The sequence below is a fragment of the Fragaria vesca genome, linkage group LG2 (genome assembly GCF_000184155.1).
Source record: "Fragaria vesca subsp. vesca linkage group LG2, FraVesHawaii_1.0, whole genome shotgun sequence".
Lineage (NCBI taxonomy): Eukaryota > Viridiplantae > Streptophyta > Magnoliopsida > Rosales > Rosaceae > Fragaria > Fragaria vesca.
The window spans coordinates 7,313,186-7,338,700 of NC_020492.1; the positions used below are offsets into that span (position 1 = coordinate 7,313,186).

General features: G+C 40.7%; 6 protein-coding genes and 1 pseudogene across 6 annotated transcripts in view; 3 read left to right on the forward strand and 4 right to left on the reverse strand.

The window, feature by feature from the left end:
* LOC101297321 overlaps nt 1-3,739 on the forward strand; it is a 5,958-nt gene extending 2,219 nt beyond the window's left edge. Inside the window, exons 2-4 of the mRNA XM_004292221.1 lie at nt 422-720; nt 3,225-3,530; nt 3,673-3,739. Of these exons, the coding sequence (XP_004292269.1) occupies nt 422-720; nt 3,225-3,530; nt 3,673-3,739 (672 nt within the window). The remainder of the gene's footprint in view (nt 1-421; nt 721-3,224; nt 3,531-3,672) is intronic.
* A 496-nt stretch (nt 3,740-4,235) lies between these two features.
* LOC101297612 lies at nt 4,236-5,749 on the forward strand (annotated as a pseudogene).
* Nucleotides 5,750-5,969: 220 nt separating this feature from the next.
* On the reverse strand, nt 5,970-6,644 carry LOC101297906 (putative ribonuclease H protein At1g65750-like). The gene has a single exon (XM_004292222.1). The coding sequence runs from the start codon at nt 6,642-6,644 to the stop codon at nt 5,970-5,972; it is 675 nt and encodes a 224-aa protein (XP_004292270.1).
* A 4,802-nt stretch (nt 6,645-11,446) lies between these two features.
* On the reverse strand, nt 11,447-17,763 carry LOC101298197. Its single transcript, XM_004292223.1, has 9 exons — nt 17,034-17,763; nt 16,689-16,783; nt 16,400-16,575; nt 15,990-16,095; nt 15,633-15,893; nt 14,853-15,041; nt 12,472-14,727; nt 12,175-12,384; nt 11,447-11,762 (listed from the first exon to the last, which is right to left on the reverse strand). The coding sequence occupies exons 1-9, from the start codon at nt 17,761-17,763 to the stop codon at nt 11,571-11,573; spliced, it is 4,215 nt and encodes a 1,404-aa protein (XP_004292271.1). The 3' UTR covers nt 11,447-11,570.
* Nucleotides 17,738-18,202, reverse strand: LOC101291000. Its single transcript, XM_004289984.1, has one exon. It carries the CDS (start codon nt 18,097-18,099, stop codon nt 17,833-17,835), a length of 267 nt encoding a protein of 88 aa, XP_004290032.1. The 5' UTR covers nt 18,100-18,202; the 3' UTR covers nt 17,738-17,832.
* Nucleotides 18,203-19,084: 882 nt separating this feature from the next.
* On the forward strand, nt 19,085-21,716 carry LOC101291293 (F-box protein SKIP23-like). Its single transcript, XM_004289985.1, has 2 exons — nt 19,085-20,277; nt 21,338-21,716. Exons 1-2 carry the CDS (start codon nt 19,117-19,119, stop codon nt 21,368-21,370), a joined length of 1,194 nt encoding a protein of 397 aa, XP_004290033.1. The 5' UTR covers nt 19,085-19,116; the 3' UTR covers nt 21,371-21,716.
* Nucleotides 21,717-21,893: 177 nt separating this feature from the next.
* Nucleotides 21,894-25,061, reverse strand: LOC101291583 (rop guanine nucleotide exchange factor 1-like). The gene is made up of 5 exons (XM_004289986.1): nt 24,305-25,061; nt 23,946-24,062; nt 23,300-23,829; nt 22,745-23,098; nt 21,894-22,586 (listed from the first exon to the last, which is right to left on the reverse strand). The coding sequence occupies exons 1-5, from the start codon at nt 24,579-24,581 to the stop codon at nt 22,155-22,157; spliced, it is 1,710 nt and encodes a 569-aa protein (XP_004290034.1). The 5' UTR covers nt 24,582-25,061; the 3' UTR covers nt 21,894-22,154.
* Between the last annotated feature and the right edge of the window lie 454 nt (nt 25,062-25,515).

Genomic DNA, 25,515 nt, shown 5'->3' on the forward strand with positions numbered 1-25,515 from the left:
ATTCCAAAGGCCGATGCTGCAATTATCAAGGTTAGTAAATATACTCAATTGGTTGATGGTTTTGTACCATTTCTTGTGTGATCAAAACGTCTTCTTTTTATCCAATTTTTTCATGAACCTTCAAGCAGTGAGGAATTGATACAGTGAACCTTAAAAAAAAAATATAACTAATTCAAAAATATGGAAGACCCAAGTAATCTATAGTTCTATACCAGTCTTCTTTTTCATCCATTGGTAGTCTTTAAATTAAAATTATATATGCATGCATTATTGCGTAGCTACGACATCTGTATTTATGTTCTGGCAGTGCTGCTAATCATTTGGTTTAGGATTTGTGCTGTAGTATGAATGTATGATTCATCTAGGCATGCATCTAGCATTTTCTTCATGTAAGTTCTAATTTTGCTCATGTATATTGTAGTGGGTTCTTCATGATTGGGGCGACGAAGAGTGCATCTGTATACTTAGGAATTGTAGGGAAGCGATTCCTAAGGACAAAGGGAAGGTAATAATTCTGGAAGCTATTATTGAAGAAGATGAGTTGGAAGAAGATGAGCTCACACATGTGAGGTTGATGCTAGACATGGTGATGATGGCCCACACTAACACTGGCAAAGAGAGGACCTTAAAGGAATGGGGATATGTTCTTCAGCAAGCTGGCTTTAGCCGACACACAGTCACACCTATAAGTGCTGTCCAATCTGTTATTCAGGCTTTTCTGTAATGTAGGAACCTATATTTGTGGGATCTGATGTCGTGGAATTCGTGTTTCATTGTGTACTTCTGTTCAAGTTACCTACTACTCTGTCTATCTTGTTTCTGTATGCATGGTTGGCAATAAGAAAATCTGAGCTTATCTTTTTCTATCTCGGTCCTGAATAATTGTAATTGAATTAGTGAATTGGGGAAACAAGAGTGATTGGTATGAGTGTAGACAAATGCTGAACTGAAACTTTAGGTAATGCGCGGTACAAATACTAGCTAGTCTCACAGCTATATATAAAATGAAGCAGGCAGGTTAAGTGAAGAGCACGGAGCCATGCGTTGAGCACAGAACGAACTATCTTTTGCCTTTTACTAAAAAACACCGTGTGCGCGGCGCTTCAAATGGCATATACCTATTTTAGAAGGGCGCGCACCTCTGTTGGTGCCCCTATAATATTCAGTATAATATTATGTCTGTTACGCAACTTGCTCTATAAAATATAAACAGCAGAAAGTTCTTGTCATAATTGGTTATTAGGAGTGAGGACAATCAACAAACTCTATTTTAGGAATAGATGTATTAAATTGGGATTTGGAAATCCCTGCTGACAGTCCAGTGCCAATTAAATAATGTGCTAACTGCTAACCACCCTTTGGCCTTGGTTCACTCATGGCCGCCTCTGAGAGGTATCCTCTGTGAAGCCACTGTCATAAGAAGAACGCTTTTTTGTTACAGCAAAAACAGAATTAGTGGCATGCACAAAATATGGTATAACTATATATATGAACAAAGTAGAGTGAAACCTAATCACAGCTCCCAGAACCTCAGATGGACTAAATGTTCTAAATGTTAAATGGAAATTGTATTAGTTGATCTTGAGTCTTGTTCACAATTGTTGTTAGAACGAATCAATCTCTTCCTCAAATCAAGCTATGATTAGGATGCTATGATTTGGTGTAATTGTATATCAGTTTTGATACTGATGTAAATAATGTAGTTTATTTCCTCTTTACTACTGATCTGTAATAGCAGTATCATTAGCCATACTACTACATTACTGCTATATATATTGTATATCTTGTAAACAGAATGCAATGAGAATCATTATCTAAAATTCTAAAAGCAAATTGTGTTCTCGAGTAACGAATGCGATCAACATTAATATATTTAACTATGCGATAAATCGTTTACAGTGTCACGGCGCCCATGTAGCATGTTGGTGTTCATATAGAGCACATATTAAGCTGTCTTGATCCTTGTTCCCCTCCTCAGGTCAAACTGGAATTCGAAAGGTCTAGCAAGGCCAAGCCCCTGCCCTTTATGCCGTGAAATTCAGGCCTTCAAGAACTTATGGAAGGGTTCCTTGAGTTCATGTCCTCCAATTATTGGTTTAAAGCCCATACAAAATTCTGGAAGAAAAGTTTCCAAATGAATAGAACTAAATAACCGAGATCCATAATTTATCACCATGGGAAACATAATAAAACTGAGCCTGAGATACTGCACTAGTTTATGTTAATTAATTTCGTTACATATCGCCTTCTGTTGCTTTGGCTAATCCTTCTCTGGCAGCAAGATTATCGGTGAAGCAATGACTATCGATGAAGCAATGACTTGGGATGCAAGGATTGCAGTGACTGAAAGTTGTTTATAGGTCAGGCCATCAAGGATGGATCTGGCTCCTCTAAAGTGAGGAGTCTGTGAAGTTGGTTAAAGTTCATAAAATCTAGGCTTTCTATCTAATCCAAGGGTCTTAAGAATTGACACATCACTATTACATTAATTTTTCATTTTTAACCTAACCCCGGCCAGTTAACTTCTTACATTCCGGATTAGTGTTTTGTGTGAACTTGTTTTTACATTTTGTATAAACCTTGCAATTGCACTGTTAATGTGGGATGGACCTGTAGCTTAGTGATAGAAGGCATTGATGCGTAAAATCATTCAAAAAGAACCAATTTTCTGTTTTCGGTTATGATATTTAATTCCTGCAATCCGGATACACTACCTAATTGAAACCAAGTTTCAGCAACCTCATAACACATAAGTGAGAATCCAATGGTACTCGCTTGGTAGCCAATCTTTCAAGTGATGGTAGTCACTCCCAAGTCCCCACAGTAACTGAGAAGGTAAGTATACTGTACTTTGATGTTTTTGTACCTAGTTCTAGTATATGTGTTGAATGTGTATTCCTTCCTCGGATCTAACCAAAACATTAATTTTGACACTTTCGTTGGAACTTTCACAAAATCCTCCATAGAACAGGAATAAAGTTGGCCTGAATTTTCCTATTCCTAATAACACTCAGAATCAGTGTTTTAAAAAACGCGCCTCGGGCGCGCCTTGAGGCTCAAAAAGCGCGAGGCGGTGCTGCAACTGAGTCAGCCTTGATGGGTTAGGCGCAGAGGCGCAAAAAACGCAGAACAAGGCTTGAAAAGCGCAAAAGGCGCACATAAGGCGCGAAAGGCGTGCGCCTTCAAAAAGGGGGTCGTTTTGGGTTTTTGAAAATAAAGGCTAGGTTTGTGCCGTTTGGCCATTTCGAGCCTCCCTCTCCCGGCCCCCAAACACAGCCTCCTCCTTCCCTCTCCCTCTCCCTCTCCCGATTTGCCTCCCTCTCCCTATCTCGATTTTCGTCCTTCCCTCTCCCTCTCCCTATCCCGATTTGCCTTCTCCCTCTCCCGATTTGCTTCCTTCCCTCTCCCTATCCTGATTTGCCTCCTTCCCTCTCCCTCTCCCGATTTGCCTCCTTCAGTCCTTCCACAATGCGAACACATCTGGGTTTGGCTGGGCTTGGCTTCAGCTTCCGGTCGCCGTTGAATTTGAGGTACGCACATCTGGGTTCTTCATTCGTTATCTTAAAGCTTGTGAATTTTTGGTTTGCGCGATTAGATTGATCATTCATTCCGATTCAACTGGAACCTTCTTGATTGTTCAACTTGTCTGAAATCAAAGCTGTGTGATGATAGTTTGGATGGGGATATCTTAATTGATGATGATGATGATGATGATGATGATGATGATTTTGAAGCATGAAGTTTATTTCAATTATTGTTATTTTCTTTTAATCTTTCAACTTGAGCCTTTGGATGTATTTTATGTTTGATGATTGCTTGAATTGTATTGTTTGAGTACTTACTAGGAATGGATGACAATATATAATGTTGTGTTGATTGCAATATATATTTTATATATATAGGAGGAATAATAACATAAATACAGGTTATTTTTCAAAAGGCTTACGCCTTACGCCTCAAGGCAAGTGCCTTGGTGAGGGTTGGTGAGGCTCTCGTGCCATTGCCTCGGTTACGCCTTAGCCTTTTAAAACATTGCTCAGAATATATCTTACCCTCTTAACTTCTGCCAAGATTTGTTTTCCTAATAGGAGCAAGGAGTGAAATATCCGTCTGTATAGCACACAACCTCTCTATACAAATACTGTAATATTTGATCATCAAAATTCAAAAAAGTGCGCTATATTGAGTTTCTCAGATTGCATACAGCTTGCTCCAAAGGGAAGATCAAACCAAGAATGTCTCAGCCTCCAGCCACCGAGCTCAGCCACGAGCCAGAGAACAACAAGGAGTCAGCCTCTCTGAGCAAAAAGGCAGCGAAGAAAGAAGCGGCCAAGCTCGAGAAGCTCCGTCGCCGCCAGGAGCAAGTAGCCGCTGCTCTCGCTCAGTCCGCCGAGCCGGAAGACCCACTGGCCGCCAGCTACGGCGATGTGCCACTTCATCTTGAATCCATGAACATGGTCGCTCTAACTAGCGTTGGAGCTCTTACTGAGGCGTTGAAGGACAAGAAGGTTGTGATACGCGGCAATGTGCAGACCATTCGAACCAAAGGGAAGAAAATGGCGTTCGTTGTGGTCGAGAAGGAGGGCTTCACGGTTCAGTGCGTCGTGACGGTTCAACCGGAGATTGTAAGCCCTCAGATGGTCAAGTACGTGAGCAAGTTAACCCGCGAGTCGATTATTTACATTGAAGGGATTGTGTCTAAACCTGATGGGGCAATCACAGGCGCTTCACAGCAAGTAGATGTGCATGTCAGAAAGTTGTACTGTCTAAGTAGAGCAGCTGTTTTACCTATTGTTCCTGAGGATGCTGCTCGACGTGAAAACCCTAATGACAATGCTGCTCACGTAGAACAGGATACTCACTTGAACTTTCGAGTACTTGACTTGCGAACTCCGGCCAACAAGGGGATTTTCCGAATACAAAGTCAAGTCAGTACTGTATTCCGGCAGTTTTTGTTGTCCGAAGGGTTTATTGAAATCCATACACCAAAACTGAACGCTGGTTCAAGTGAAGGAGGGGCTTCAGAGTTTAAACTGGACTACATGGGACAACCTGCCTGCCTTGCCCAGTCGCCACAGCTACACAAACAGATGGCAATCTGTGCTAAGTTTGGTCGTGTTTTTGAGATTGGCCCTGTTTTTAGAGCTGAGAAATCATACACTCATAGACATCTTTGTGAGTTCACTGGTCTCGATATTGAGATGGAGATAGAGTTGAGCTATTTTGAGGTTATGGATGTTGTTAGCAGGTTGTTTGTTAGCATGTTTGAACATTTGAACAACAATTGTGAGAAGGTGTCCAGATGCTAAAAGACGCCGGTGTCGAAGTAGATCCTATGGAGGACCTAAATACTGAAAAAGAGAGGAGGTTGGGCCAAATAGTATTGGAGAAATATGGCACAGAGTTCTACATTCTTCACCGCTATCCGTCAGCTGTGAGGCCTTTCTATACCATGCCTTGCTATGATAATCCTGAGTACAGTAACTCGTTCGATGTCTTCATTCGAGGTGAGGAGATCATATCAGGTGCACAACGTATCCATTCAACAGAATTCTTGACCGAACGTGCTAAAGCATGTGGAATTGAAGTAGAGACAATATCACCGTATATTGATTCCTTCAGATATGGTGTACCTGCCCATGGTGGATTTGGAGTAGAGCTGGAGCGTGTTGTGATGCTCTTCTGTGGTTTGAATAACATCCGCAAAACATCCTTATTCCCGCGTGATCCGAAACGGCTAACTCCTTAATTTCTTAAGTCAGATTAGCAAACAGCTAGCTAGCACCTTGATATACATGTTATTCACTTGTATCAGTTGTATGATATGTTCAACTTATATTCGGAACAAGCAATATGCACAAGGTCTTGTGATATTTCCTTTCCACATAATTTTCGACTTGGACATGTCTATTAGTTTCATCTGATTCTTTTTTTTGATGACATGGAGCCCGAAGGCAAGGACAAGAAACCTAAAACACAACTAATCTAGGCTTGGAAAAGCCGGAATAATCAGCTTCCAAGAGAGGGATAACATCATTAGGAGGGGAGCTAAAGAATCTGCACCCAAGCTCATAACCATGACCAATGCTTGCTAGCAAGTCAGCCACTGAATTACTTTCTCTGTAATCATGGATAAGAGACACATTCCAATTCCTACTAAGAGACTCCTGGCAGTTTGTTATAAGACTGTAGAGAGGATGAAGGTGATCAATAACAGAAAGGACCAATTTGACTGCAACAAGAGAGTCTACTTCAACTTCCAAAGAGTTGCAACCATGCTGCCATGCCATCTCCATTCCTTTCAACAGTCCCCAAAGTTCAGCTTCAAGGACTTGTCCAATGCCTAACTTGGCAGAGAAACCATTCAACCATTCACCTCTATCATTCCGAAGGACTCCTCTAGCACAAATAATCCCAGTATTTTTATGCAAGCTGCCATCAACATTAAGTTTAAACCAATCCTTAGGCGGAAAGTGCCAACAAAGCTCCACTACTCGTCGTGGAGGTTTTGAGTGGTCAACCTTATTTGCCTCAAAATAATCTCTAGTAAACTGGTGAATAATTAAGGAAGGCCAACTTGGGAATTTCAAGTTCTGATCCAAAATAAAGCTACACCTCCATTTCCATATATGCCAAAGCCCCATAGCAAAATAGCAACACCAAGGAATTTCATATTGCATTTTCACAGAAGACTTTAAATTCACAAGCAACCAGTCATTGAAAGGAAGAGTGTATGTGGAAGGGAACTCACTTGGGGAATGAAGAGCAGACCAAATCCGCATTGAAATAGTGCAATCTTTGAAGAGATGGTCCAAGGATTCAAGAGGGAAGTTGCATCTTGGACAATGAGCATCTATAGCCAATCTTTGAAGAGATGGTCCAAGGATTCAAGAGGGAAGTTTCATCTGATTCTTGTTAAGTGGAGTAGATGGCGTCGGATTTGATTGTAGTCCTTGTTTGTAATGGCGTAGATGGTTGGTTTGCTCGTAAATTCAATCAAATTACAAGAATTTCTGTAGTTTATTTATACTGATATTGTTTACACATGTACTGGTCGCATCGATCACCTATGTATTGTGCAAAACGACCATCACAGAATAAGATCAACAGATATTTGTTGAGTCATCTACTATATATTATTCTCACTTAACTGATCCCCAACTTTTGTAGCACCAGGTTATATCTTTCGCAGAGATACAGAATTAGAGATAGAGATAGAGATAGGTGTTTTTTCAGTTGTTTGCTGCATCTGCTCTTCTCATTCTCTCTGTGGTAGAAATTTTGATTTATTGGGTTGGGGTTTTTGACAATTTGTGACTTTTTTAATGTTTTGTTGGCATGCTTTTCCGATTTCGTTTTTTTATTTTTGGCTATTTTGGGATTTGTAGGATTTGGTTTGGCTAATGGCTGCCATTGTTTTGAGTCAACTATGAGTTATTGGCTGTGGTTGCATGCGCTGAAAGGTAAAGACTTGGTTTGTTCATCTTCATTTGTTTTCTGCATGTTTCAGTTCGAAAAAGCTTTCTTCTTTTTTTTTTGGTCTGAAAAAAATTGCGATATTACAATTCTAATTGATATTTTCCTTCTTTTTATCTGATAAATGGTGGAAGTCGTGGAACAACTTCAAGTATGCATGATATGGTCTTTGAGTTAATATATGCAGAGTCAGGCATTGGTCTCTCCTGCTTCAACATGCTTATATTTCTTTTGTTTTACATGCAGAGAAGTAGCTGTCTGTCAGAAAAATTTGTATTGGTGTATAGTCATATTGCGACCTCTGATGCTATTAACATTGGTGAGCAAATCTCCACAGAAAAGTTTGCTGCTTTCCTTTCTATGTATATCAACTTGCTGTTCACTTTTATTATACATGGCCTTCACCATCATGGTAGATAAGACTTGATATAATTCAACTAGATTATAATTCCAAACTCTATGGTGTCTAAGTGACAAGACCAGAAAGCATATACTTTATGCATACATACATGTATGTTTATCTTATACTTTATGCATACGTCCTAGATTGTACTTCAACTGTTAGTGTTATTGGCTTTCAGTAGCTGTTGCTTATGTTCTATTCTCAAAACTTATGCTTATGAGAGATTCAAAGAGATTATACACTAAATATTGATTCCACTGTCAGATTTTTTAAGATATCTGCGAGAATATCCACTGTCAGATTTCAACATCTGTATCCTTTTTACTTCCATGCTCATAGTTCATATCTCTTTACTTATAAAAATGAATTATTTCAAGCAGATTGCTCAATTTTGGACTTTACATATGCACAGCATGAAGAGGTCGGAAGTTAGAGCACAACTCATACAATTTCACTACTGTATTGAAAGGTAAATTTTAGCTTCTTTGTTTTCTATCTGCTACTTTTAAGTTTCCGTTTACATTAGAAACTTAGCCATTGATATACTTCATGAAAAATTGTCACTCATGATCAGCTATTAAAGATCTATGAATGTACAAATTCACTGCTAGCCTGCAACCAATACCTTTTGTGACAGAAGGGACAGTGTACGTGAGAACATTTATCGAAACTGAAACATTCCTTGCCATAAATCAGTGATCAGACCATTTACACAATTTTGTTGTATTCCAACCGGATCCAGTTTACATATTCATGTTTTCCTACTTGCCGGATCCAATTTACATATTTATGTTATGGTACTTGCCGATTCTTGTCCACTGCGATGAACATTGTGATGTTCTCATTGTTCTGTGGAGATGCATAATGACCATAATTATGAACCACATGAAGTTATAGCCAGAGTATTCTCTTGGCAGTCTCCGACGGTGAGAAAGCCATACAGCATAAGATGTGAACTTTCACAATAAAGTGATTCATCAAACATTGATGAACAAGCATTTTGGTTTTCCATTAGGAAGGAAGCATTTGGGGTTTCTGAAGGTCAGTAATTGACAATCTGTAACAGACGTAATAAAATTAGGATTCAAGCAATAAAAAATAAAACAAATAAATTAAACTAGGATTAGTGGGGTTGCGCGAACGCAGGCCCCCTGGCAACAAATAATGACGTTGGCTCTCCCACGTATGGGAGACCATAGATTGGCACCCCTCCCAAGTGCAATGGAGGTCACCGATCTAGGCCATGGGCCTTCTTGATCGCCCAAAAACCCCGTCCAGGTAAGTATGTTGCAACTTCACAGGTCCAGATTCTTTGTACCCACTCTCGCCTCCTCACGTTCTACATGTATTCCATGTGGGATGACTGGGATCATCTAATAAGACATACCAAAACCCCCTTCAGAAACCAAGGGGTTCACTTTAATTTGTGACTTCTGTTGTCACAACATTTGTTGGTTTATTGCTTAGATTTTCTTGCATGGTCTGGATTTGACAGTCCTTTCCTTCTTAGAGTTAAATACAAGGACATACAAACTGAGGCAAATGAATGGGATGGCTGAACTAGTCATGCTTGTACACATAAAATTAGGTTAACATGGGTGCTTCAGTAAAACCCAACTTAGTTATTGTGCTATCAAGATTGACACTACCTGTACTATAGGAGATATAGGAGTATGCTTTATAGCTTGCCCTTTCACTAAAATAACTGACTTTTGATGCAGAATGAAGTAATGAACAAAACTGCTACCACTTCGATCATGTTTTAAGATATTCCATGCAATCGTGCAAACAGTAGCCTGGAAATCTTCTAGCAGATAAGCTGTGTCTATTTATATACCTTGATTTCTAATTTTAGAAGAAAAAATGATGTTAAACAACAGCAGTTGAGTCGACTTGACTGTAGTTGAACTCACACTCCTAATTAGTGAAACAGATCTGCTGAGATACATGTTTCTAAAATTGATAGTATGGTGCTGCAGAGAATGAACTTTGTTATATCACAAGAAACACGATATAAAACTAGATATTATAGATTTTGCCACTTTTCTTCATGATGGTAACTGGCAGCTAGCAGCCTAGCAATATCATTGAAGAATGAAGCTTAAATTGCGAGCGACGCATCAGACTAAAATATTTTCCTTATGTTTCTACAGTTATACCACAATTTTGTACAGAAAAAACGAGCTCCATCAGTATTCGTAAGGGTTTTAAAATATATTAATCTGTTTTTATTTAGGAAAATATCTTATCAACCTTTGTTTAACTATTAATCTTTAAAAATTTAACTAGAATTGTAGAGCTTTACCCCGGAGGGTGGCCCTTCCAGAAATTCTCGAGGGCACTGAGATTAACCCAGGCCAGGAGGGGGTTTGGAAATAGTTTTCAACCAGCAATAGACGCGCCTCGGTTAGAACCTCATTAGCTGCCTCCTTGCACCAAGCGCAAAGATGCTTAATTCATAGACTTGCTCAAATGACTTCAGCCAACAAGCTGACATCCAGATTTGAGGAAATGAACCATCACCGTCTCCTTGGACCTGATGTCCCTTTGACATGTGCTTGCATGTGTAGTTGGAGTATGACTCAGATGCAATCGAATAGCAATTTCATGCTCTAGAAGGAGTTACCATAGATTTCACCCATTAGAAGTTTCATCATCTGATGCAATGCAGTGGAATATCAATTTCATGCAAATGTTGAAGTGTAAACAATTTCAGAAAAGAACTCTCTCAAAGGCTTTGCCAAGATCTGTATGATCACTTGAGCTCGAAAGCTCGCAGCACAGCTCTTCTTTTAAGACTCACCAGTGGCGGCATGCTTAGCTTAAGCTTGTAGCCAGCTTGCAGAAATGAATCCAATGTTGCCATTAGTAGATCAACAAGATCAGTTTTAGGCAGGAATTGTGCTATCCAGAAAGTTGCTTAAAACTTCAAACCATCTAATTTGAGGACGATGACATATGCAGCAATGCCCTTACATATCTAAACTTGATATCCTTAGAAGCACAGAACTGCATTACCCTCTAAACAAAATATATGTGGACAGAATAGGTCAAACGAAACAAAATTTCAAATCAAGTCTACAAATTATCCCAAATATAGTGTCATAATAGCGTGTGATTAAATGCTAGGTGAAAGAGATATTTCTCTTGCTTATTAGGTAAAACAGTTCAACTAAGAATTGTAGGGCTTTACCCCGAGGGGAGCCCTTCCAGAAATTCTCGAGGGCACTGAGGTGAACCCAGGCCCAGGAGGGGGTTTGGAAATAGTTTTCAACCAGCAATAGACGCGCCTCGGTTAGAACCTCATTAGCTGCGTCATTGCCCCAAGCGCAAAGATGCTTAATATTGTAGTCTGCTTTCCTTTTTATATTCGCTGGACAACACAGCCTTTGCCTCTCCACCGATGTGGGATCTCCAATTGTATTACTCATACCGAAACAGATGGTAAAGATGCAGAAGTCTTGCGACAACATAATTCTTTGCTTTTTGAAGAATAATTGAGAATCATAGCAACAGAACAAAACGCTTAATCGGTGTGAAGTCTCCAATCAATGTTGATTGCATTCTGCGGAACTTTCATTATGTACAGAAGTTACAGAAGTCAGTTCACAAGTTAGAAATATTGTTCATCTATGCAAAACGACACCAACCAAGTCTCTCAGTCACTCTCCATATACGTCCAGGCACATGCTCAAAACTGACTGATCTTTAAGGAAGACTTTAGCCTCTCGACAGCGGTTAAAAGTGAAGAACTTCCTTCACAAGCTTCGCTTAATAACTTGAGCCTCTCCGCAATGGCAGTCCCTGCAGCTGCTTCATCCTCTCGCTTGATTGTTTGTGATGCAGATGGTTTGTTATATTGAATAAGATTCAACATCATAACCTGCAACAACATATCCGATTCTCATTAGATGCTCCCCAAGTATTGCTTTATGAGAGAAATGGAAAATGGAAGAAACGGTAGCTGAATAAGGCCATTTGCATAATATAAAAGAATGGGAACTTCAAGTTCTCTCTCAGTGTATTTTGTCCAGCTTGATGGTGAGGTAGCATGGATGGTAGCCCATGATTGTCTACTTGGAACCAATTTGTCACACTAAGAAGTTATGAAAGGTCATTCTAATATGTAATAAAACTACTTGGTACCCTTTCTAAAACAGAAAAAGAAGAGAAAAAAAAAAAGTCTGCTACTCTGCTGCACACAATGGTTTTCCTTCTTTTTTAAGGCCATATCCTTAACTTGCTTAGCACGAAAGACATGAAGAGTTTAAGAACCTTAAAAGGATTTACCGTACCTCATGTTGTTGCTTTGAGGAGAAATCTTGCAAAAGAGACCTTGAGAGCTTATTCCGAAGCAATAGTTTATCACCCGTGTACGACTCAAATATGAAAGCTGAAAGGTGATGGAGAACAAGTGTATACGCAAGTGATCCTCGAGTTGCAGCCCTATCCAGGGCACCAGAATTCCAAGATTTCACGTAAGCCAACAAAATATCAGAATTATCCTGCACAGCCACCAGATTTCATCACCATTACAATAAAGGACCATCTATATTGAACAGAAAACAAAATCAATAACTATTCAGCAGTACCTCAACAGGTTCGAGGTACCCCTCTGCATCAGTAAAGCAATTCTCTAATGGCGGCAGAAGCTCAAGAACACGAGAATTAGTTAGTGTATTCCAGGCAGCAAGTCGCACAGGAGATTCAACACAGCGGTGAAGATAAACTGCAACTTGGCGGCCATAAATCAGATCACCATAGGATACAGCAGAAAACTGTTCCACAAGAGTCTCAATAAATGTTGAGTATGTCCCATGAATCTCTGATTCAAATGCCAAAATTTCCAAGTTATGTTCATTTACAGATTCTGAAGATAAGGCATGTGACCTTGCTTGATGAAGAAGATTCCCATACAGATTTTGCAAAGCTTCATAACTAACCCGGCTCTTCTCCTCCTCAAGCACGCCCATCCCAACAAGTAAGAGTACAGACAGTGAATGCAATTTCCATACTAACGGTACACTCTTGACGGGGGAGAGTATACCAGCAGGTAGGAAACTGGACAGTGCTTCAATACCCAAAAGGAAGAAAAGTCCAGCTCTAGCAACTACAAGAAAATCACCGGGGTCCTGCATGAGATCTTGTAACTTGGAAGATTTTTTAAGACCTGCAGTCTTGCTATCACAAAGGGTTGAGACTGGACTGAGAAACCAGCAAATGGGTAGCGGTAGTCTCTGGTGTGCCCACTCTGCTACCAAATCTTGACTGGTAATACCTGATGTGTCAATGTCCTCATATATGGTGTCGAGGGAACTCTTACCCTTCTCAAGTGGTTTACTGTCAGATATATTCTTGCTGTAACTATCTTTGAGCTTTTTCTTTATAGATAACCATCTGTTACTGAAATGAGAAGCTAATATGTTACTCAAGAGCATGTAATCCTCTTCTGTACAATCCCAATTGAACACCTTAGCTCCCCTACTCAAGAGAAAACGACGAATACAGATATCCAGATACTTCAAAACAGAGACATCAAGCAAACTTTTTATTACCTTTTTCACAAAAGTACCATCTGTTGGGCCAGCAGTTACACAGATTCCTAGAGATGAATTGATTGCCAGTATAATGACCATCATTCCCTCTTCTGTGAGAATATCAAAATCAGGGACAATTTTCAAAGTTTCAATCAGGTCAGTTAGAAACCTCGCATCTGCCTGGGCTAACAAAACAGTACCAGACCAATATCCTCCACCAGAGGCACCCCAGCCAACTCCCACCCCAGGAGCAGGACCTCCCCTACCAAATATTTCTATGGATTGCACAAGGTGCCACTCTGAAGCAACTAATTTCATAAAAATGTTTTTTGCACTTTTCAATTCAACCAACGACCCCTTAAGTATACCGTCCTTGAGTAATTTCTCTTCTCTTGATGACATATTATTTTGGGGAAGCGTTTTTGCACCTGCCCGGGCTAAAGTTATCAACTTATCAATGTTTATGATAATCCCCAGTAACCCATGTAAGCAACATACAGTAGCCAATGATGTTTCATAACCACCTTGCTGTCTCAAATCACACAGTTTCTCAATGAAGGAGCAACCTGCATTAGAATCTGTTCCAACGAATCCATTTTTAATAATTTCAAGGCCAACTTTAGGAACAAACTCTGGAAGCCATGGCACAAGACTACAACTTTCATGCAAGTGGACAGTGTCATCTGGGATGACTCTTTCAAGTACTCTGGAGAGCATATGCATGACAGCTGAAAAGACCCACAACAAGGAAGTCACCGATAGATCTTGGGAAACAAGATGACCAGACTTCCCTTCTTCCCTGTCAAACAAAGCCCATACACTGGGATCATTCTTCCATACTATCCACTTCAGAGCTATATCAACCATTGGACCAACATGGCTCCAAGACCAGAAATCAGTATCATCACCAGAATCCTCTGACATTTGATTCCTGTGATGCTTCTGTGTGAACAAATTTGGAAGTCTTCTAGCCAAAGCCTCCAATACAAGGTAAGCCTCTTTAGAAATAGAAGCAAATTCACTAAGAACACCATTCTCTATAAGTTTTTCAAGCATAGGTGGATTCAGCCACAGGCACAAGCAAGGAAATATTTCTGAGAAGTATGACACACAATATCCATGCTGAATGCAAACCTTCCAAAACCGCAGTTGTTCAACCATCAGAGCTGATGAAAGTCTACACTTTTCCTTTCCAGATTTTACCCAGTTGTCAAGGAAGGATGTAGGTTGATACAAATGCCAAGTCAGAGTTTGGAAGCTCCCTTTCTTTATAAAATCAAAACACCTCTTGCGATCAGATTGTGCCAACACCTGTAGGATTTACAAAAACACAGATAACAGTATTAGATTCAACTGTAAGCAGATGCAAGAATAATTCTCTTCTACTTTAATACAAACAAAATAAATAGTGTGATTAATTAACGGACACCAATTACCTTTAAAAGTCTAACCGATTTAATTTTAGAAGGCTGAATTTCTATATTGTCTTTTGCAATGAATCTGCTGACCACTGTTTGGAGAAGCCTTTCACAAATCATAATTGCATTCGCACATTTTGGGGAATGCCTTGCTATAGCAATAAGTATAGAAAGTATATATTCTTCCAAAGCTGCTGTAGGGTTTGTCTGAAACCACACAAAAGAATACGACTTCAGGAAACCGTAAACTGTCATTTCTCAAGTTCATAAATAGAAAGCATCTAAAATTCTCTAGGATCTTACGATATCTTATAACATCATTAATTGGTGATTCAGTGTTTCGGCATATCAATACTAACCCACCTTCTCCTCCTTTTTGAGAATACTAACCCACCTTAACTAACCAGATAGAAGAATGAGAAAAGGGTAAAAGAAGATGGTTACTCTACTTAGAGGCATATGGTTCAGAACTGATAAACTCATGTGGGTGCATTTACATACATACATACAACATAGAAATGCATGGACAGGCGATCAAATATACACACACACGTAAGACATACAGGAAACCTTGTCAACTCTATGATATGCAAAATTGTGTTTTGTTTAACACCAAGTATTGCGATTGTAATGTAATACTTTAAACTTAGAGACATAATAATCTCTGTAAATCAACTAATGAAAGAGAAAACCCATGGTTATCAACTAGACTACTACCAATACTGCTACCAAATGGAATAAACCGTCAGAGGCCTGTAAAGAGGAAGAAGTTAAGCATCTGAATTTAGACTAGTTAACCTCCAAAAGATAGCAAAGCGCTGGGAGGATTCCCATCCGCACCAAACCTGCAGCAAAATCTTGTCCAGCAACAACAATGTCGTCCTGAATTGTACGCTTCCCTTCAGTCTCATCATCCATAATATCCTCATCAATAGAAAGAACATTAGAAGGCTTAGCATTGTACTTCCAGAACCCACCATGAAGGAAACCAACATCAATATCCGGTTTGCTACGAAATACAGGGGCAGTAAAAGCATCCTTATGAAGAGTTGCTAATTTCTGGAAGGAAGGTGTGTTAAACGTTAAGTAACTTAGGTAAGAGACTATAGATGTATGTAACCATAATAGTCAGATGAATAAAAAAGAAACACTCACCTCTGAGACATCAAAGAAGGTCTCATTCACATCACAGCTTAATACGTAGTAAATAACTCTGGCACACTGTAGAACCACGGAATTATGGTGATCATTGAGGCACATCCTACAATATATCATAGGTTAAAATGCAATATTATGACGTCAATAACATCGGATTTAAATGGATATGAAATCAAATATAACAAAAAATGATGACGTTAAGTGATGTTTGAAATCGGTATTGCAAATTACAAATGGTGAACTGTAAGAAAAATGATGCTATAAATCATCATACAACATACAAATGCAATAACAGAGAAGAAAAGAAAAATCGTATATGCAACAGTAAGTTTACAAGTTCGTGGCAGACAATCAGGCATACTTCTAACTGAAAATGGAATACACACACATATTCAAATGTAACTCACCTAAGAGCTAAAACAAGTTCAGGTTCTGGGCCGAGTGCATAGGCCCAGATAGCCTCCCAGTCGACAGATCTGTCAACCTTATTAGCATCTTGTCTGGTATTATGATGAAAATTTTGTAATGCCTTATTGAGCACATTCGAAAGAAGAACCAGTGCTATGTCCCGTTGTCCTGCAAGCTAAAGCAACCCAAATAGCAAAATGGTAAACGAACTAGAATTACAGCAAGTTAGAAGTGTAATTAAACTTGAGGCCTAACAGGAAAATAAAGTGATAAGAATAAAAAACTGACCAAACTCCTAGTGAGCGATACTGCTTCTTTAATTGTATAACCAGCAGCACCAGGATCTCCCTCAGTACGCAAGTAGTCACGCTCTGCAAGACTAACTGTGACATTGGATGAAAAAAAAATCAGCCTTGGACCAATAAAAGTGATAAGCATGCCCCAAAAAGTACACTAGAATGAGTAGAATCCAACACAAAAAACAAACTTAGCATATAGATGAAGAGTCCTTACAAATAGGATGCACACAATTAGAAGATTAAATGCTTTACTTAGATAAGACAGGCCAGATGATAAAGTTGGAACAATTAAGTGAAAGACATAACCAGATGAACAGTATATATAAATTACTACCTTGGGGTATCTGCTGCAAAGAATGTCCAACAACAGTCCCAACTGAGGAAAACCTCAATCCCCTAACGGCCTCGACTCTCTCACTCCAAGCATTCCACAACTTGCCCTTGGCTTGGCCTGAAATCGGCACCAAACCATCAGTCCATGTATGGTTTGAGATATTTGTAGCAGCCACACAAGGCATGGCAGTGTGAGAACTAGGGGAAGCTTTCTGGTCCTTGTTATCTGAGCCGGAAGCCCTTTGCTTCTTCAGTTTCTCCTCACCCCTCCTTTTGAGTACTTGAAGTAATGCAGGGTCCAATCTCCCCATTATCTCATCCTGTGCCTGTGCAATCTCCTCGGTTGACATCTCTTGCAACCTAGCACGATTCTCCGCATCAATCTCACTCTCAAGCGAAACTGGCACTCGCTCTTCTCCAAGATCATCAGCAGGAGGCTCCCGGATAACATCGATTTCCATGTCATTGCTGTCCAGCACTGAAACCAGTTCATTCTTCAGGTCAGGCTTTAACGGGCGCTGCGGTTTATTCGCGCTATTCTTCCTGACACTAGTTTTGTTAGTTTCCCTAACAGTACTAGTCCTATCCTCATCAACATCCATCTCTATCTTGCTAAACTCCATCTCTATTTTCTTCTTCCTCACTACTGGCTTTGCGAAATTCTTCACAACATCAAAGTCCATTATAGCTTCATCATCCTCACTATCACCCTCACCCTCCTCACCTCCCATTTTACTATTTACCGGACTCCAATGCTGTAACAAAAAAAACAAAACCAGTCACCACAAATTCTTCAATTCTCAACCAAATCTTTTTACAGCGACGATCAAATTAACTAGTGATTTAGAGCTTACCGGGCCCTCGGAGCGGTGGCGAGCAACAGGGAAGTGAAGAACACTGGGCCGGGGCGGAGCAACGGGGCCCGATAGCGGGTTATCGGAGAAGCCTTTCTCGACGATACCGCCGACCATGCACGACGCCTCTACATCGTTTAATTGAAGCGCCGTGTTGCCGAAGATCTTGGTCTTGTTGTCCTTGACTGTAGTGCTTTGCTTCTTCTTCTCCATCAGCCTCAGAGCTTCACTGTGAAAGTAGGGCAAGGAATTTGGGCGGGCTGGTTTATACTAGGGTCTAAACTCTCGACGCCATGTCAGTCAAGTGTTAAGCGGCGCCGTTTTAAAGACTTACCATCTGCGAGTAAGGTTAATTACCGATTCAATTGGGTTATAGATACTGCCATCAAAAATGGACAATTGGATTGGATTAAGTATATTTATTTTGTAAATACTACAATTTCTTTTTGAGGTAGAATGGGTAAAGAAAATTTCATTGATCGAAATCATAACGACTGAAACGTTCAAGCAAGAATTTTCCGAGGATCACTCAAACTCAATTCAAATCTAAACTAGGAATTAAATAAACAACTTCAAACTATATAAAAAAAATGGATATAAAACCTACAAAACAAAATAACCTTCCATGCTCCAACAACAAATCCAACTCTATGATTAGAGGCCTCAAATTCATTGGTGTACCTTTCATCAAATTAGGAGATAAAAGAAGTTGCTAAGCACAAAAGGGATCTTTCCTAGTTACCCTAGAAAACTATTATGCCTCAGCCTCAAGACTCGAGGCCTGTGATCGCAGCTTCATTCTCAGCCGACTCCAATTTCATAACACCTCCCCGACATGTTTCTTCTTGTTGCGGCTTCCTCTCATACATCCTCTCTTCTTTGGAGACTTACCAGTTTTCATGATTCCGAGAGCACCAGTGACAGAGATGAAAAAGCCCATCTCATTAGGATTCAAAAGCAAAATGATAATTGGCAGAGCATGACGAGGGCGCTTCCCCTTGGCACGCCGATGAATTTGGACGGAGAAAGAAAAGCATAAACCTCTCTAATTTAACCAAAAAACTTATTTTGTGATCCCATCAAAAACAAAACAAAAAATCAAAAACTTATTCAGTGACAGAAAATAAAAGGAAAATGGTAACAAAAAAGAAGAAGAACATATTAATAGGGGGGGCCCGAACTACATATATTTGTGGCGTTTGTGGCCAAATTGTTTCCCGGCAAACTGCCATGGCGGAGTGGTCTCTACTCCCTAAAGAGCTCCTGGAGGACATCGCCAAACGCCTCGGCAGCCCATTCTACCTCCTCCGTCTCCGATCCGTCTGCTCCTCCTGGCGCTCCTCATTCCCTCCCAGACCTCGCCGCTTCCCCTTCCTCACCAACTACGGCATCTCCGACTCCACCCTCGGCTTCCACCTCTCCAAACGCACCGTCTTCCTCCTCGCCTCTCCCAAATCCCCCGATCGCTGGCTCCTCAAGATCGAGGAGGACGTCCCCGGCCGATCGCACCTCCTCAACCCTCTCTCTCGCTCCTCCCCCTATCCTCTGCCGGAGACTTTCCCCAAGGTACTGGATTTGTCTAGGTTTAGGGTTTTCGATTTGGGAGAGGAGTATGTTCTGCATCATGTGAATTTCAGGCCGTTGGTTAATGCTTTGGGCGGTGCTGCCAATTTGTATAGGGAGAAAGTTGTGTTCATGTGTTTGGGAGATGAGAGCAGTGATTACGTGTTGCTTACGATTCATGTGTCTGGGGAATTGGCTTTGTTTAACTCTGTGGAGAAGAGGTGGACTATAATTCATGAAATGCCGTCACCTTATGATGATGTTATATTGTTTAGGGGTCAGTTTTATGCTGTTGATGGCACAGGGAGGACTGTGAGGGTTGGATTGGACTCGAGGAGCCCCAGTTTGGCTGCCAATCCGGTGTATGGCGGCGACAAGAAGTTTTTGGTGGAGTCGAGTGGGGAGCTGTTGGTGGTGGATATGTACTTGAGTGATGATCAGGTGGATTGGGACGCGGAGGATGAAGTGTCTCAGGTGCAGTTGAATGGGTGCATTTACGAGAGGACGGTGAGGTTTAAGGTTTATAAGGTGGATGAAGGAGGGCAGAAGTTGGCGAGGATGAAGAGCTTGGGGGATAGGGTGTTGTTTTTGGGGGATGACTGCACCTTTTCTGCCTCGGCTTCGGAGTTGGCTGGTTGTAAAGGGAATTGTATATTTTTTATGGATAATTTCTTCTATACGAGTGGGGAAGAAGAAGGGACGTACAAGGGTCGTGATATAGGTGTGTTTGACTTGGATAGGGGTGCTATTACCCCCTTATCTGATTATCCAGAGGCTGCAAAGCTATTTTGGCCACCCCCTGAGTGGGTTTCACAGACAACATCTCAGGTAAGTTTAGTTTCTCTAAATTTTTAGAAATGTGTTTTGTGTTCCATGCAGTTTTTATGTCTACCAATCTTATTGATTTGTGCCATGTACCAACTTTACTTTCACAGAATCCTATATAACCCTGCCAAATGTAGTTCTTCATTATAGTCTAACAGTAGCACCAACCCACTGTGATTATTCTTATCAAATGACAAAACTGACATTTGTACTTATTGACAGTATATTTATGATGAACTTCAGTTCCTATACATTACTTATGCACTTCTTAGGCTACTAGCTGTTTTGATTGCATAACCTCTCGCCATATACATGCATGTTTATGTGTTTAAAATTCTCTATCCTTGACTCAAACAACCGGAAAACATAATGCCGTAGCTACTGTTTGTGTAAACCCATCACTTGGAACAATAATACTGATATTGAATACACTACTTGGATAGAAAGATGGAGATCAACCACAATTGCTACATAAGTTTAACTTATCAAATATGCAAGAGAATATAGAATTGGGGCATCGATGTAACTAGTCCTGTACGGTGGTGGTAGAGGGTTAAATTGCTATATTGTTTGTGAGAAGAGTTAACAGGCTTTTGGTGTATTGATGCCTCCTTTGGTTTCTTTATGCAAGTACTAAGCCTACTTGATATGGGTTTGAAGCGTCTAAAATGATGTTAAACTATAGGATGTGTATGGAAGGATGCCATTGTCTTAAGTTTCCAAATGGCTGCCCTTGTCATTTATTTGTTGCACACTATGCAAAACCAGGTTCTGGGTTATAAGCTCTATTCCTGGTATAGTAATTGAGCAGCTATTAAAATGGTCCAAGGGTCATGAAGATCAAGGCGTGTTTGAGGGTCATGAACAAAGTGGATGTTTGTTTTGATAACATTGTTGTTCCTTCTGACTTAGCAACCAACCAAAGAATTAGAAGGCCTGTTATTGATTTTGTTTAATTGGATGTTACCGAAAGTTCTACTGCAGTCGGTATTCCTGCCATTTGTATCTGATTTTCATCATCACTAGTTCGGTACCTATAAGTCTGATTCAGTTGATGCAGCAGGTGCAAACCGAGTTTGAAGGGCTAGCTTTGTGAAGTCGTGATGGAATTGTGGTTGCGCATGGTAAATCAAGAGCAAGATGAAAATGCATGTGGCTTTAAAGAACATGCCTTGCCCACTGTCCAGAACTAATTCATCTTTTTCAGCTAGTTCAGGTGACTTAACCAGCCATTTGCAATCATTCCTGTAGATCAAAGTTTCCTTAGACTTGAGGAGCTTTATGAGCACCCTAGTTTCTTTTCGGTTTAAATTCATTCCTGTTGAAAATAAGATAAAAATTTGGCTGCAATAATGTGTTATGTATCTATTTCATTTTGCTTGTAATTAAGTGAATAAATTGCCTAAACCATCCTCTCCATGCTATTTTTCCTAATGTTTCTCACAAGCAGCTCTTTATTACGAATTTTAATAGGGAGCTAGAGACTCCCCAGATAATTACATTAAGCTTTATGTCCTAGCAATTCTTTCTCCTCCTGCTATTCCCAGAACATGGCAGTTTTGGATTAACCTGTCTGATCATCCTGCCTAAAATTCATGACCCAAAAGATTATGGGATATGGCAAGAAGAAAATGCACATTCAAACTTCAATACTTGCCAGAAAGACTGACAACAGTGGTGAGACTTCTAGAAGCAGCATTGAAATACAATTAAACTTTAATCCTTCTTTGTTCTTTCTTCATCTAATAATACTTGATCAAAACTATAGCCCAGCCTATTCTATTGCTAACAAGGAATATACAATGCTAGACCCAGCCTGCCAGCAACTTCTTTTGTAATATTGAACTACTTCAACTAAATGTGACCTAACATCATCTTGCTCAATCGCGCTCAGGAGCATCTCCGGTAGATCTTCTAGAGCTAAGGTTTCCAGCATACGACCACACCTTCTCAAATTCAGCCGCATTTAATTTTTCAGGTTTCATGTCAGGTGCGTCTTTCACGATGTTCCGCTTTACGCAAAGAGGTGTCCTACCTGGACTTCCAATAACAGGAGTGGAGGAGCAGAAGGTTGGAGTCGCTAATGGAGAGGCATAAGGAGTCTGTTGAATGGAAAAGGGGCTAGGAGACATCCTCTTCTGGATAGGAACACCACCTAAACCTCCTCTGCTGAAGAGAGACACTGATTCTGCTGCAGCACATCGCTTGGTAGCATCATCTACGAAGAGGACATCATCAATCCTTGCCATTATGTTAAAGGCCAAGCTCTCCATGACCCTTGAGTAGCTTTCCAGAATTGACTGCCCCACATCCTACCAAATAAACAAAGAAATCATTCATCAACTTCATCCATGAAAGATACCATAGTAACAACAGGGCTCGTCTTTCCCAGTCTCATACAGAACCAGTTAAGGGGACACATGTATTCAGATTTACATAGATATGGAATAACAAATACAACAATATATACCTTGTTATATTGTATTTTGTTCATATCCAGAGAAGTTTGTGGGAGACCAGGGAAACGATGCCTTAGACTCTGCAGAAGTGTCTCTGCTCGTTGAGCTAGGAAATGATTTTTCTCGGTGTCGGAAACAAGGCCCTTGACCTTGCCACCCCAAGTTGACCGTTTAGCTTTCACATGATTATTTTGTTTCTTCTGGTCTTTCTGCTTCCAAACATGCACAGCTGCCTCAATCCTGTTGACAATCTCCAGAGTTTGATGCTCTGATGACAAGTCCAGGCAATCCAGAAGGCATTCAGGTGAAAACTTGTCAGCAGTTATGTAGCGATAAATGATATCACCCAGGCAATCTTTCCCGTTCTGTCATCAATCGAACAAAAGTCAAAAGAAAATGTGATAAATTGTATGCAAATATGAAGTTAACATACTGTGATTTCCCTACTCCAGTGATATTTTGCACTAATATGTTACTTGATGCCCTCATTACTATGTTATTTATAGACTTGCTCTACCAATTCTAGCACCAAGTTCAAATGATGACTTTAGATGCAAAAGCCATACCTTAGGCAATGACTCCATGTATGCTCTAGGGATTTCCATCTCCGCGAGTACACTACTATTAATTGCCATAGCCGCCTTCAGTATCTGGTTGCAGCAGTCCCTACACTGCTGCAACTTCTTCCTTGCATCACCAGATAATGCATCTGGCGGAACTTTTGGATATGGCAGCCACCACTTCTCCTCTTGCCTAATTGAAGGCCTTCCACTAGGCATGAACCCCTCATTTTCATTAGAATCGCCCACAATTATGCCCCGGTCAACATACCAGAACTCAGTATCACAGAACCCATCAAGCATACTAAGCAGCATTGCGTCGAGCTTCTTAATAGCAGGGAGATTCACATACAAGTCAGAGCGTGGCCGCATCGCCATCACTTCATACGTGCCTCCACCAGGGAACTGCTGTATGGAAGGTACAAGCTCAACAATTGAATCACTCACACATAAGAGCCACTCCATTTCTCGACGCCACATTGCTTTCTTCTGTGGTGCTAGTGGCTCCAACCTCCATAACTCACCAAACACAGTAGCTGCCATTCCAAACAAGTTATTCAGTTCAGCAAATCCAAAACCCACACTTAAAAATATAAAAACCTCTGAACAAAAATCACATAAGAAATGCATATTGGAAGACGGTGTAACCAACCAGAGAGATTGGTGATGGCATTTGAGATAGCAAGGGCAGTACAGACCCCTTTTCCTCCTCCAGACATGTCTTCTCCCAGCAGAAGCTTAGCAAACCTCTCCTTCATCATTTCAACCTCTACAGAATTCCAATTAAAATTAGTGAAACAAAGCAAAGATATCAACTTAAACCAGAATCAGATCTCCACACTCCACACACAGCAATAAAAACTAAAATTACTCATTTTAGCATCAACGTCTCCTGTTTACTTTACTCAATTTTCACAGCACCAAATTTAGAAACCTAATTAATCTAAGCACACTCAAAGTCAAACACCAAGAATTTCCCTCATCCAAATTTAGAAGAAGAAAAAAAAGTACCTGATAAATCAGCGTCTTTTTTCTCAGGCTTGTCATCCCAAGCCACCACATCTTTCCCGCCAATCACCGGAAGCATCACCGGCGCCTGAACGCCGAAAATCCCGGGCACCGCCGGACGAGGAGATGACGTCATTGAGCTAGAAGCGCCTTCGGCATCGAATCTCCGGCACGAGAAGCTACTACAGCTCTCGGACTCGCTCACATCGGCGCTGAGGCTGTAGCTCCCGCACCGATCGCTCTGCTGGTCGGAGCCGTCGTCCGACGACACACTCCCCATCGTTTACAACAACAGATCTCACGCGCGCATTCGCCGGTAGAAGTATGAGAGTGTGAAAAAGCAAATTTGGCCTGAGAGAATTAGGAGTGGTGGTGGTGGAGATAGATAAAGCAATTTCAGGCTGAGCTAACTGGAAACTCACTCTTTCTCTTTCTTTGTGAGACTGAGATTCCTCTCTGTAATGTGCTATAAACACTGTCACTTGGGACAGTGTGGGGCTGATGATGATGATGAGGCCAAAACAGGGCAAAAGCAAAAGCGGGAACGACGCCGTTTTGTAGAGCACCCGACACACTTCCTTTTCCGGCGGGCCCCCACCACCCCACTCTGCGCTCACCCAATAATTACACGGACTCTCCTCCTCTCCCCTCCCCAGCATGACGTGGCAGGGGTGGAGGGAATTCGGATAGTTTGCGTGGGAAATTAACCCGTGGGTTGAAAACTGGGGGGACTCGTATCCCAAGGCTTCGATCATAGTTTTCAGTGAAACACCATTCGTTAACGTTAATTTATTTGGTAAATCATTTATTAATCATTTATTTAAGTGCAATTAGTTTACATTGACTGCAAGATTATAGAGGGACTAAATTCACCGTCAATTCAGCACTGGACCGTCAATAGTCAAGTAGATTATTCACATGGAGTAAATTCCCCGTTCAATTCAGGTTTTTTGGTCCTCGTTTGACTATTCTTCTTCTTCTTCTCAATTGTTCCGGGACCAAAAAAAAAAACAAACTTAATCACATGCTTCAACCATTGTCCTGAATTCTAGATGTATCAAATTCAAGGGTATTTATCAATCGAAAAAAATAAAAAAAATCAAGACTATTTATATATTAACACTTATTTTGAAATATAAGTCGACCACATCACCTCAACAGTCGGTAACTATCAATGGCCAATGGCGGACGCAGGTGGGGGCCAACGGGGACCA

Coding starts and splice junctions, on each gene's coding strand:
- LOC101297906 (XM_004292222.1), bottom strand. CDS start 6,644: ATGGGGCTTTGGCATATATGGAAATGGAGGTGTAGCTTTATTTTGGAT.
- LOC101298197 (XM_004292223.1), bottom strand. CDS start 17,763: ATGGGAGGTGAGGAGGGTGAGGGTGATAGTGAGGATGATGAAGCTATA. Junction 14,728..14,852: donor AATCGGTTAGACTTTTAAAG/GTAATTGGTGTC, acceptor TAAATCCTACAG/GTGTTGGCACAATCTGATCG. Junction 11,763..12,174: donor CCTCAAAGCAACAACATGAG/GTACGGTAAATC, acceptor ATGTTGTTGCAG/GTTATGATGTTGAATCTTAT.
- LOC101291000 (XM_004289984.1), bottom strand. CDS start 18,099: ATGGAGAAGAAGAAGCAAAGCACTACAGTCAAGGACAACAAGACCAAG.
- LOC101291293 (XM_004289985.1), top strand. CDS start 19,117: ATGGCGGAGTGGTCTCTACTCCCTAAAGAGCTCCTGGAGGACATCGCC. Junction 20,278..21,337: donor TTTCACAGACAACATCTCAG/GTAAGTTTAGTT, acceptor TTGATGCAGCAG/GTGCAAACCGAGTTTGAAGG.
- LOC101291583 (XM_004289986.1), bottom strand. CDS start 24,581: ATGGGGAGTGTGTCGTCGGACGACGGCTCCGACCAGCAGAGCGATCGG. Junction 23,099..23,299: donor ACATGGAGTCATTGCCTAAG/GTATGGCTTTTG, acceptor GATTGATGACAG/AACGGGAAAGATTGCCTGGG. Junction 22,587..22,744: donor ACAAAATACAATATAACAAG/GTATATATTGTT, acceptor TTTATTTGGTAG/GATGTGGGGCAGTCAATTCT.